General features: G+C 35.0%; 2 protein-coding genes across 4 annotated transcripts; one reads left to right on the top strand and one right to left on the bottom strand.

Moving 5' to 3' along the window:
• Window positions 1-167: 167 nt before the first annotated feature.
• On the top strand, window positions 168-2,907 carry LOC114389002 (pentatricopeptide repeat-containing protein At4g19191, mitochondrial-like). The gene has a single exon (XM_028349573.1). The coding sequence runs from the start codon at window positions 619-621 to the stop codon at window positions 2,464-2,466; it is 1,848 nt and encodes a 615-aa protein (XP_028205374.1). The 5' UTR covers window positions 168-618; the 3' UTR covers window positions 2,467-2,907.
• Window positions 2,908-3,434: 527 nt separating this feature from the next.
• On the bottom strand, window positions 3,435-11,895 carry LOC114389001. 3 transcript variants are annotated; one of them, XM_028349571.1, is made up of 8 exons: window positions 11,055-11,895; window positions 10,711-10,943; window positions 9,149-9,836; window positions 8,024-8,390; window positions 6,762-6,856; window positions 5,247-5,441; window positions 3,889-4,586; window positions 3,435-3,764 (listed from the first exon to the last, which is right to left on the bottom strand). In XM_028349571.1, exons 1-7 carry the CDS (start codon window positions 11,253-11,255, stop codon window positions 3,903-3,905), a joined length of 2,463 nt encoding a protein of 820 aa, XP_028205372.1. In that variant the 5' UTR covers window positions 11,256-11,895; the 3' UTR covers window positions 3,435-3,764; window positions 3,889-3,902. The 3 variants fall into 3 exon arrangements, with proteins under 3 accessions (XP_028205372.1, XP_028205371.1, XP_028205373.1); XM_028349570.1 differs by having other exon boundaries at window positions 3,505-4,586; XM_028349572.1 differs by having other exon boundaries at window positions 3,505-4,586; window positions 8,039-8,390; window positions 11,055-11,893.
• Between the last annotated feature and the right edge of the window lie 1,605 nt (window positions 11,896-13,500).

Genomic DNA, 13,500 nt, shown 5'->3' with positions numbered 1-13,500 from the left:
TCCTTATGGTAAATTTAATTTGAAAAGATCCTTTGAAAAGTAATCGAAGACTTGAGCTTCAGCAATATACAACAATCAAATTCGAGCAGATCGGTGCTAAATCCAACAACTTGTGGTTTTATAATCTCTCATATATATATATATATATATATATATATATATATATATATATATATATATATATAATTGTTATTGATATGAAACATCAATGAGACAATAGACTTGTCTATATCGAATAATCATTTATAATAATATCTCTTCTTATCATGTTTTTTATGCATGATATTCGAATAAGTAACATTTGTATCAACAATTTATTAATATTTTATACAATTATTTAATTATAATTATGATGATAAATTTATTTATTTTTATAATAATTATCGTAAAAGTTAGACTCATTATAATTTCTGGAGTTATAACTCCACAAATCATAGGCACAAACAAATATAGTACTCACCATGACTGGCACTGAAGTAAGGTTGAGTTTGACAACATAGTAATCAGCAAAAACAAAGAATTGAACCATCGGTGTCTGGTATTGTCTTCATGCATGCAAGCTTCCTTGGCAGCACCAAACAAGAGAAACAAAGATGGCTACAAACTGAGAAGAAGTAAATGTCATTGCGTCCTTCGTTCCGAAGGTCACTCTACACATGGAACTTGATGATTCGAGACTCCACCATTAATGGGTTCTTTACACAAACTTTAAACATATACTCTTCCATGGCACACTCTGGTGTCCATGGCAACAACCTCACCTACCCTTTGCTCCTCAAGGCCTGTGCTAACCTCCCTTCCATTCAACATGGGACAATGCTTCATGGGCATGTCCTCAAACTTGGGTTCCAAGCAGACACCTTTGTTCAAACTGCCCTGGTTGACATGTACTCAAAATGCTCCCATGTCGCATCTGCACGCCAGGTGTTCGATGAAATGCCGCAGAGAAGTGTTGTCTCATGGAACGCCATGGTTTCAGCTTACTCTCGCAGATCTTCGATGGACCAGGCATTGAGCCTTTTGAAAGAAATGTGGGTTCTTGGTTTTGAGCCAACTGCTTCCACATTTGTTTCGATTTTGTCTGGTTATTCCAACTTGGATTCTTTTGAGTTTCATTTGTTGGGGAAGTCAATACACTGCTGCTTGATCAAACTTGGGATTGTGTATTTGGAGGTCTCCCTGGCCAACTCACTAATGGGTATGTATGTCCAGTTTTGCCTGATGGATGAAGCAAGGAAAGTTTTTGACTTGATGGATGAGAAGTCGATTATTTCTTGGACAACTATGATAGGGGGTTATGTGAAAATTGGGCATGCTGTGGAAGCATATGGTTTATTTTATCAAATGCAACATCAAAGTGTTGGCATAGACTTTGTTGTGTTTCTAAATCTTATTTCTGGTTGCATACAAGTAAGAGATCTTTTGTTAGCTTCATCTGTTCACTCTCTTGTACTTAAATGCGGGTGTAATGAAAAGGATCCCGTTGAAAATTTGCTAATTACAATGTATGCAAAATGTGGAAACCTTACATCTGCTAGAAGGATATTTGATCTGATCATTGAAAAGAGCATGTTATCATGGACATCAATGATTGCAGGATACGTCCATTTAGGTCATCCAGGGGAAGCACTGGATCTGTTTAGAAGGATGATTAGGACTGATATTAGACCAAATGGAGCAACGCTTGCAACTGTTGTGTCAGCTTGTGCGGATTTGGGATCACTCAGCATTGGGCAAGAGATTGAAGAGTACATTTTTCTAAACGGGTTGGAATCAGACCAACAAGTCCAAACGTCTCTCATACACATGTACTCCAAATGTGGGAGCATCGTGAAAGCCAGAGAAGTATTTGAAAGGGTAACAGATAAAGATTTAACTGTTTGGACTTCTATGATAAATAGTTATGCAATCCATGGGATGGGGAATGAGGCTATCAGCCTCTTTCACAAAATGACAACTGCAGAAGGGATAATGCCAGATGCCATTGTTTACACTAGTGTTTTCCTGGCCTGTAGCCATTCCGGATTGGTAGAAGAGGGACTGAAGTACTTCAAAAGTATGCAAAAGGATTTTGGAATAACTCCTACAGTAGAACACTGTACCTGTTTGATCGATCTTCTTGGTCGAGTCGGCCAGCTTGACTTGGCTTTAAATGCAATTCAGGGAATGCCACCAGATGTCCAAGCTCAAGTTTGGGGTCCATTGCTAAGTGCTTGTAGGATTCATGGCAATGTTGAGCTTGGGGAGCTTGCGACTGTTAGGTTATTAGACAGTAGTCCTGGAAGCTCCGGAAGTTATGTATTAATGGCTAACTTGTATACCTCTTTGGGCAAGTGGAAGGAGGCGCATATGATGAGAAATTCGATGGATGGTAAAGGATTGGTCAAAGAAAGTGGCTGGAGCCAAGTTGAGGTCACTGATACCTATCATACATTTGCTGTGGGAAATCAGTCACAGGTTGCTTAGTCATTTATCTACAAGAGCAAGACACTAGAATATCTAATTTTTATTCTTCAAGAAGGTAGAGATACAGCAGGAACAATATCAATGAATGATTAACTGTAAAATTAACAGACTAGCGAACCCTGAAAACCTAAGGTTATCCATAGAATTGTTGCAGCTGGTTGTGTCAATAGTACTTCCAGTATACTATAAGAACATGCCATGTAGTTCAAGTCCATGACTAATGAAATGGCCAGGATTTTACCATGCAAGATCAGTATGCAGTTGCATTTTGAATTCGGTTCTTGTCAAACTAAGGGCTTCAGGTGAAAATTGTGATTTCCTTCTGTTTCACCTTTTTCTGACCTGGTTTTGCTCATAAATTTGATACATGTAAATCATCCTCTTTCCTTACTATAGAAGAAGTAAATTGAAAACATCAGGTATTTATTGTCCTTTCTGTCAGGCATTCTTAATAACTACATTCAGTTACTGCAACAGATTTATACATCATTCTTACAATGAGAAGCTGGGGATAGATAACGAACTTGATTAAAATCACAACCATTATCCATCTTCCTTGTATTAATTTTTTGTTAGTCACCGGCTAACTTTGATTATTTTTAGTTACATTATTGTAGTTATCAAGTATTGGTCAAGCATTGCTGATGATATCAGGGTTCATTATGATTTGCCTCATTCATAGTCTTTATTTCTGTTTTCTTAAAAAAGGATTATCATTATCAATAGAACATTTGAGTAGTCGGTTAGGAAGCAAGACTTGCAATGCCTGTCTGCTTTCACTTTATAATTATATAAAGAGCAAATTTGAAGACAGCCTCTGTTTGGTTCGGTGCCAAGAGAGTAGATACGTGCGTATAAGACATGAGAATCAGAAGCAATAAACATTAGCTTCTACATTAATTCAGGATTTGATGCGATTTTGACGTGATTTCCGTATGCTACATAGAAGAAAACTCACACAAAGTAGATGCGTGGAATAGTTGTAGTTCCAACTATTTCCAAAATTCCCTTGATAGTTACAAGTTAATTGCAGTTCGCTAGTTAACAAAGGCATTAATAGAAATGAAAGTATGCAAAATAATGAAACGAAATATTCCTCAAAATGAGAGCAACTATACATCTGTATATCATTTCTCTGTCACGAGATTATTTGTACTCATCGATTAAATGAGTTTTCTATTATACCCTGTGGCAATTGCAAATGTACAAGTGGATTACGTCAGTGTTGTGGAACTCCCGTGGAATGCAATGAAAGTATTTTCTGTGATGTATCTAGTTCCATATGATCTTCTAAGCCCCTAAAAAATATACAAGTCATCAATGAAACAATACCTAATACCCCACATTCTTATTTATGAATGATACTAATCTCTGACATAGTAAAAAAATCAGTAACAAATATGTAAGCATTCTGACATTTACTTTGTTTATATTTCTCATGGTCCTCTCATCTTCTCGACAATGTGCCTACTCTTTTCTTCAAAGTTACGCTTCTGTTCTTCCAATTTCTCACTCACCCTCTTTTTCAAATCCAGAATTTTTTCCCTTCTCCCAATTTTCTTTGGCCTTGAATCATCCCGTTCAATTGAACGATGTTGTTTATCCAGCACCACATTTCGGGGAGGTGATTCACTCACAGAAATATCTCCCATCTTCTCTTCACTAGCTTCACTAGCTTCATTAGTATTGTCATTCTGCAATGAAGTAGTTCTAAGTTCTTGCAAATCTCTAGTTTCTGGTGGTTTGTCATTCTCTAACAAAGGTCTTGTCAGTTCTTCTGAACTTTTGCTGCTCCTTAATGTTACTGAACTAGAGGAAATTGGTGTGAGTGCCACAGAATCTGATTTCCTAGCTGGTTCCTGACTAGATTTGGGACACTTTGGTGGTTTATGTTGTTTGAGTTCTGGACCATCATCACTTAAGGTGCTAGCACTGGCTTTTAATCCACCACAAGCTTGATTATTGGTATCAACTGAGGTTGAAGTCTCGTTCCCCAATTCTGGGTGGACCCATATGAACGGAGCAACATTCCTAGGAACCCAATCATCCTTTTCAGCTAGCATCCATGGAATGCATATGCTTTCACAATTTGGGAGCACTAAAGTTTCCCGGATTACTGCCTGCAGGAGAGAAATTAAATTAAGTTTGCATGTGAAAGACATTCTAATACTTTCTTAAAGATACACAGAAGATGGCTTCAGTTGAGTACTAGAGTAGATACAACAGAGAGAATGAGCACCATGTGCTCAAAATCCAAAATACAGGAAAAGAAATCACATTAATTTTGATATTTGAGACATTCGTCTACAGGTGTAGGTGTCCACTCATGGATTTAACTGATCTGAAATTATCGTAGGTTACACAGAATCATTTATTCACTAAAACTTATGGACAGCATTATTTACTGAAAAACAGATAGAGAGAACTAAGTGTATCAAGGAACAAATATTAACAAATCCAGAATTCTATGGCCACATACTTGAGAGAATGTCAGTCACTAAAAAGAAAGAAATTGGGTACTTGAATTAAGGAGGTCACTTGAACTGACAGAAGGAGCAAAAATAGTTTTTCCTTATATTATTTTACAACGAAATTCTCCTCTTTGAACATAATTACCAATACTGGTATATTAGATATATGATTTATTTGTACATAGATTAAACAAAAAGGACATGGAAATGAACACAAGAAAGCTTGAAAACCTCAAACAACATCTGCAGGGAAATAGTAATTGTCCATCAACATCCTTGCATAACCAAATGTGAAGAGAACTATCATACCTTGAGTCGACTGACCAGGAACAAAGCTATGTGTGAATTAGTTATCCTGTGTTCTCCAACAAATGATTCCAAGCTGAATTCTATATCAGGCATAAATGTGAAACCAAACCACAATTGGTCAGAGGGAGGTGGCTTTATCTGCAAACGCAATGTCCCTTTGAGGGACGCTACTCTTATTGCCAAAGAGAGAGGAACCTTTTGATAATGAATAATCCGTTAATATGAGAATAACACAGCTTAAGCTATTTATAACTGAATGGATAGATAAAATAGCATAACATCTCCGCATTATCAAATATAAAATAGTACAATAACATCTATGCATTATCAAATATAAAATAGTACAACATAAAGTATTATCAAATAATTAAATGTGTCTTCATGTGCATCTATTTACATGAAAACACTCAAAGACAAGATTTCACATTCTGCTCCTGATGGTTTATTGTTAGAGATGGAAAAAAGAAACCTCATGCTTTTAATAAAAAATTGGATTTTAGCACAAGGTAGGTGAGCCTGTGTGTTGTCCTTCAGTGCCACAAGGTCTTCTGTGAAGGGGCATGTCAGAGTTGTATTATAAAAATCATTTATGTATCTTCTCCCAGTAGCTTTCGGTAGAGTTTAATTAAATATATAAATTATTGTGATTAAATATATTACATTGACTCCAGTTAAACCAAAGTGCATGTGGATTATTGACCTCCCTTTCTTCCAGTTTAGAGACTCGCTTGATTTTTGTAACACCACCTTACAGGATGAAGTATGAACTAATGCCAACATTCTAATACCCATAAAATTTCACCACAAACAAATTTTCTGTGTGCCACACACCAAGTCCCAACCATAAGAACCCATGTAGTCCAAACTTCTACAGTAATAATTTGCATAGGCACATTATTGTGAATAAGCCATGCTAAAAATGGAGAGCAAAACACAATCCTCCTACAGGGTTTGACAAAGCATATATGCAGACATCACATCTAGTTTCACATCATACAAAGATCTCCTTTGAAATTAATTATTCTTCAGAAAAAAAAGACAGTATATCACAGGATATTATTTTTCTAGAAAATATTTACCAACAGGAATTATTTGTCAGACAAAAAATTATAATAGGGAAGGCCAGTGTAAATATATAAAATGAAATGGGATCTGTGCATGGGTTTGGAAAACCTCAGCAGGAGGTTACTGTAACTTACCTAAAAATGAAGATATTGCCCACCAACAGAATAGAACCAAACAACAAGATTACGCACTAAAATATATACATGATAACAGAAATTAAACAAGAATTTAACAAACTATCATTAAACGACAAAGGAAAAGCAAGTATATATTTCTTTAACCCTGGAGAGAGATAACACAACGTAGAGAAACACACTTCATGCAAGCACAACCACACTACATAATAATATTGCAAAATCTTAATAATGAAAGAACAACTCAAAAATGCAGTGGGGAAAAAAAAAACAACCAATGGAAAAGGAAATAAAGGGAATAATAACAAGATGCTACCTGTGAAACTTGCTTGGCAACAGAATTTAACATAGACTTCCATCTTGATCCTTGAGTTGAGGAAGATGTACTGTGCTTAAAGCTCTTAGACATATCTGCAAAGGGCATATTGAAATTGTCAATATGAATGCTTATGTTGGAGATCTCACATCAACTAGTGATATGATCAAAATAGTGTATATAAGTGGGAAGCAACCCAAACCTTGCGTATGACCTAGCTTTTGGGGTTAAATTATGTCCAAACCCAAATTCTAAGAGCAATATATAACAATATCTAGACACAAAAAACACTTATACATCCCCAAACCCACACACACAAATTATTTTTGGAAATTCATCATCTCTAGGAAAAAAGCAGAACTAGAAAAGGCTCGTAGGTATCATCTAGGAAAACAAAAAAATTAAACCTATTAAAAACAACATTGTTTCATTATCAATCCAATAAATGTACAAAAAGATATAATCTTGTAAGAAGACACCATAGTCCACATGTACTTGGTAGAGATACTACGAATTTGGAAGGCACCTTCCATCAACCTAGTTTATCAAATCTCAATTAAAATTAAATATGCATGAACTATATGAGGGCGAGCCCTGGTGTAGCGGTAAAGTTGTGCCTTGGTGACTTGTTGGTCATGGGTTCGAATCCGGAAACAGTCTCTTTGCATATGCAAGGGTAAGGCTGCGTACAATATCCCTCCCCCATACCTTCGCATAGCGAAGAGCCTCTGGGCAATGGGGTACGAAGTTTTATGCATGAACTATATAGAAAGTGCTGTTTGTGTGACCTTAGCTGAATAACAGATTGGACATCCTATGAAGCAACCAAACAAGATAAAGAGGACATCCTCCATTAGTGATGATGTAGAAACTGTAGTCCAAGAACAGCCAAAGAAGTTCGTTATATTTATAAGGTATGTACAAAACTTTCAAAGTCCAAGTCTTCCAAAAGCTAAGTTATTAGAGTGAGACCCATGAATGATTTTAGTATTAAATGACACTCAAGCTCATTTTATTTTGTGTAGAAATAAAATTTAATATAACGAATGGGGAAAGACAAGGATTGAACTCCTGATCATTTTAAAAAGGATTCAATACCATGTCAAAGATCAACTATTTTAAAAGCCTAAGATGTTAGATGGAGACCCACAAATGGTTTTATACCTTGAACATAAACTATGATAAACTCCTGATCATTTTAAAAAGGATTCAATACCATGTCATAATCAAATAGTTGGATTTGTCAGGACCAACGTACTAACCAATGTTCCACTCACCATCTCCTTTTGGCTCCTGTAAATCATTCATCCCTTCTGCAAGATTCAATTGCTCACCCAAACATTCAAATCCTTCAAGAAGATCTGATGGCACAGCACCAACATTGCTCGACTCTGGATTTGAGTCCTCTGTCCCCCTTTCATGCTCTGGTTCACGTACTTCAAGCCTTGTTTCAATCTCTAATAATGCACCACCAGCATATTCAATGTCAACCTCTAAGGCACACACCTCACTCATTTCCATTGGAAGAACCCTCATTCGAATGATATGGGGTGGAACATTCCCCATGTTGATGTCTGTACAGATTACTTCCCCTACATAACTGGGAGTTCTCATATTTGCCAATGTCCTCTGTAAAAATAATAGGAAAGACCAACAGTTATCTTATAGAAACCAAAAACAAAATGACGTTTTCTGTAGGGTCTTCTTGCAAATAAACCCTCTCTCTCTAGAGAGGAGATCAAGTTACTCTAACTCTTTTAAAGTTACTCTTAGAGTAACTGGATCACTCCTCATACACACACACACTTATCTCATAACAATCAACAATCACAACATGGGGTTTGCTTCATGAAAACAGGGAAGGTAGCAGGGAAATTGTAAAGAACATTTTAAAATAATGTCCCCCTCATTCTTCCAAACAAAGAAATTAACCTTGCTGGTGCTTTTCTCATCCATTAATCACATCAAAATTACTCTGAAAATGGCACTGCTGCCACTTTGTCTGGTTGATCTAGTTCTAGTCAGATACAGTAGGACTTTTACATTGGCTAAAGTAAAAACTAACTCTAGATGAATTTAAAAGGTAAATCTTTTCAATATTCTTAATGTGCTAAGCTTAAAAAATATAACTCAGCTTGTACAAATTCACTTGATTACTTGAGATTTTGGAACAACTGGCAGAGGAAAAGATTGCTAACAAGATATATTATCCTTCATCCGGTTATGAACAAGCTAGTTTTATCAATTTAACAAATTAATACACAGGTGACAAAATACTACAAATTGATGATTATGCAAAATAATTCCTGTCACCCAGTGCTAAATATAATTAAACAGACTCAAAATCAAATGCATAATTCATATCATCATATGGTAAAATCTGTTACCTGAATCCTTTCATGGATGGACTTCTTCATTTGTACATTTCCTTTGACATCAAAAAAGAGTCGGGAAACCAACAAATTCCAACATAATGTTCCTTCATCAATACCTGGCTTTTCATCGGCATCAGCATCAGAACTGACAGAGAATTGACTCTGGCTTCCTGAATGAGATAAGGTTGAAAATGATTGTGCAGCATTGTCTAACAGGGGACTTTTCAGATGGTTTGCTGCTGCAGCAGATTTCATCAAACCAGTGGTTAAAACTGCATCTTGACAAGCATGAAGCTTCTCAGTGTGCTTTCTTTCTTCACGGCCTGATAATGAAGTCCAAGCTGATTTATTTTCCACACCAACTCGGGAACTTTTTTTTGTAAGTTTTTTCAAAAATTGACGAACCTTTGAGGAACTACCATCAGGCTTACTAGCCCTTTCTATTGCCTCAGCACTTGATCCTACCGATGGTTTCGCAAGGGAGTGATGTTCAGTATTTAATGATGACAAATAGCTATGAAACCCATCTTGCAACTGGGCAAACCACTCATGCTTTTCTTTTTTATCAGAAGAAGCCAGACGGAGGGCCTTACACCATGCTTCTTTATCGCATGCAGTCTCAAGATATATGTAAAAAGTTTTGCTTGCATGGTAGATCACAGAGGTCTTGGCTTCCACTTTGATGGGGAATTTTTTTGCCCTATAGGATTCATTACATTAAAGCACCTAATTTCTTCAGTAAATAAGCAAGAATATAAAAATTAAAAATATATCTATCTATTATCATTTGAAGTATGACACCCATAAGCCAAGAAATAACAGGTTACTTCATTAGAATGTATGCAGGGCGTAAAGGAAATGAGACTTCTCCATTTTAAATTTACCCATATTCAGCAATTATTTACACTGTGAATTATGTGCAGAATCAAAATGATATGCATTGCACTATGTATCCCACTGAAATGATAAAAAAATATAAAAAATTAAAAAACTTGTATAAGAAGAACTATGAGTCTAGCATAGTCAATTTTACAACCATAATTTCTGCAAATCGTAGCACTGCTCCAGTTCATAGCAGTGATTTGACATGTTTTATACCTTTGTATTGAAATAAATTTTATACCAACTACAGCATCTACACAGTTCCTACTGTTCATAATAAGATATTGGCTACAGCCAGTCTAATACAACTAGGACAAAGCCAACCCAAAAACACTCTAACACAACAATTCTAACTCTAACATTGTGAGATACTTCCCCTCAAATTGAATCTCACTTCTAACTTTGTAACATAAACACACTTATCAAAAGAAGGCAACTTCAAAAACACAATGGACACCGCAAACCATAAAGTGAAGTCATATAATGCAAAAGGCTAATTCCAAAGGAACCAAACCGCTGCCACCACAACAACAACAACAAAGTCTTATCATCCCATTATGTGAGTTCGGATACATGGACCACATGACATTATTAGACTCAGTTAAAAAAGATCGAATTCTCAACCAAAGCAACACCACACACCAAAATAAGAACAAAAGAGTGGCTCCATCCCACTTAACAGTTCACATTACCATTTTTTTGAAGGAAGACTTGTAGCTGAAACAGCTTCCACTAAGCATCCCTTAAGCTGAATGGTGGTGTGAAAGCCATCAGTGTCTGTAAGCACAAGTGATTGCCCATTGATTTTCCCATACTTCCTAACAGGAGTCACCTCCAACACTTCTTTCTTCCTCTTCTGCTCCTTTGACTGTTTCTCCACCCAAAATTTTGAAACCTTATCAGGCTCCAAAACCCAAACCACACCCTAAAGAGACAACAACAAAAAGCCAAACCCACACACATGAACAAATTAGAAACCCCATATAAACAAACGACAAAATCAAAAAATAGACATCATTCGGAACCAGAAAGTCACCTCCTTTTTTAGCAATTGTTGTTGGGGATGATCACTTTGAGCACCACCCAGTTGCGTTTTCGACGCGATTTTCGCTTGGTCTTTGCTGATCTTGCTTTGCAATCGTTTTATTACCCACAAAAACCCAAGAGCTTCGGCAGCCACAACCGCCACCACCCCAAGAAGAAACCCGAGGAGAATCAAAGCGAAAAAAAGAACCATTTCACACCCCAATTGTTCAATTTTCTCGAATCAGGGGAAGTGGGGGCGAATGAAAGTGAGCAAAACGAGACCGACCCAGATGGGGGAATCGTAGGAAAAGCGGGAGAAAGAGGTGCCCAGATGCTCAAAATGGAAACTTCCGAAAGAATCTGATGCCAAACAAAGTGGCAAGCAATTATCACTTTTCTTCGTTAACGGTTAGAGCGAGAAAGAAAAGTAGAGAGAAAGAAAGCGCGTTGTGTATGTTTTGTTTGGGGCGAAGGGGACAACAAAGGGAAACGTGAATGAAGGGATTTTCATTGGTAAAAATGGGGTTTTTGTTTTTGTATTTTTCAGAATTTGGGTTGTGTGTGCGTGCATGCAGAGAAATAAGATAACGGAAGAGAGGGAGTTGAAGAAACTAATGATGTGGACATTATCATTATTAACCACCATTACCAATGGGTCACGACTTTATGGAGCACCAAATGAATTCTTGATTATTCATCACGCGTAGGATCGTGTGATAGATTATGCGTGATCATAATATTTGTCTTTTGGCCAAGGGTTTTTAACTACATTTGATTCGGGTTTTGTTTGATGGTGGATGAATATCAGATGCTTTGGATCTAAACTCAGTTCAACTCCCTCTTCTCGGGACAGGAGATGCTTTGGAATGATTTTAAAATGGGAAATTGTGTATGGATACTAAATAGTATTTATATAGATATAGATAGATGTAATAGATCATACCATGTGATTAAAAATAACAATAAAAAAAAGAAAAATAAAGTGAAAAAAGTATAAAGGAAGACTAGAATAGTATATAAATTATGATGTCCATGCATAATTATTTTTAAATAAATTTCCTTTAGCTTATAAAGGACGTAATAATGGCGACATGATTTACCCAAAAAGACTTGGCTTAATAAAAATGTGTTAGGTCTACAAAGCTTGAGAGTATATATAGGAATAATTTCCTAAGGAAAATAAGGTTTTGACTCAATTCTTGAGAGTTATAAAGTTTTTTCCCCACAATTTTATCAATAAAAAAAATGAGTATGATTTAAAATCTTTATACTCATTTTTAAAAATACATTTGTACTTTAAATTTAAATGATTTATTTAGTTAATGTTATTTTAAGTATTAGTCCTTAAAAAATGAGTTTTAGTTCTTACACCCATATTAACTAATTATTTGGTTCCTATAAATGATTTCACCATAAAAATGGGTTTATTATTTTTTTAGTTCATAAATTTTTTTAAGATTTGTGGTTTTAATAACCTTGTTAGGAAATTAAAAGTAAGGAAAAAAATGTTAACGACTATAGATAAGAACAGAACAAAAATTAAGAGGCATTAATCAATAAAAAAACTTAGGGACTAAAAACAAAAAGTATCAAAAAATAGTAACACATAAGAAATAGTCCATACACGTGATATTACTTCGGGAATTAGTTTATGTATATAAGATATGCAACATTTACCTACAAAGATCTTGCTTGTACATTTTTTTTTTTCATAATTCCATCAATTTGAGGCTTAATTTTATCATCATTATCAACATGAAAACTACAATTGTAACAAAAAATATATATATGAAAACTAAAATCATCCACTAACTTCCAAGCAATGGTTGTCGGTTATGAAAATATAGTACAAGTGTTTAAAAGCTAAGGGAGTATTTGCTTGTACTTTTATTTTTTGGTTTCACGTTTTTTCACTTTTTAATTACAAAAATATTACCTTATTTTCAATATATATGTTCCATTTTTAAAGATATTGAAAATAACTTCTTTTTTTGTAATATATCTTAATGTGTATTAAATGAATCCTAAACCATTTAGTTTTTTTTTTCTTTGTCTTTGATAAACTACTAGAGATTCATTAGTGTTTATGATTTTTGCAATTACTGATGACTCGTAGTCATAAATAATAACAAAGTTTTTATAAATTTTTTTTTTTCATATTTAGTTCTAAAACAAACTCCTTATATCCTATATTAAGTGTGTTAGAAGAAAAAAAATCTTGTGTGCTATTTTTTTTTTATTGAAAGTGTCCTTTTAGTCTTTTAATATAATATTGCTTAATTTTTTTCATTTAGAATGTTGTTGTTTGCTACAAAATTTCTAACAAAGAAAATTAATTTTGTGAAATTGCTACACTTTTTAGTTATTTATTAATTTTTCTTGATTTAAATAAAAGTATTATAATGACATTTATTATGAGAGAAAAAGTAATAAGTATATTATGTGAGTGTTTGTAG

The sequence above is a fragment of the Glycine soja genome, chromosome 16 (assembly GCF_004193775.1).
Source record: "Glycine soja cultivar W05 chromosome 16, ASM419377v2, whole genome shotgun sequence".
NCBI lineage: Eukaryota > Viridiplantae > Streptophyta > Magnoliopsida > Fabales > Fabaceae > Glycine > Glycine soja.
The sequence above is the reverse complement of the archived record's forward strand: the minus strand, read 5'-3'. Positions and strand labels throughout refer to the sequence as shown.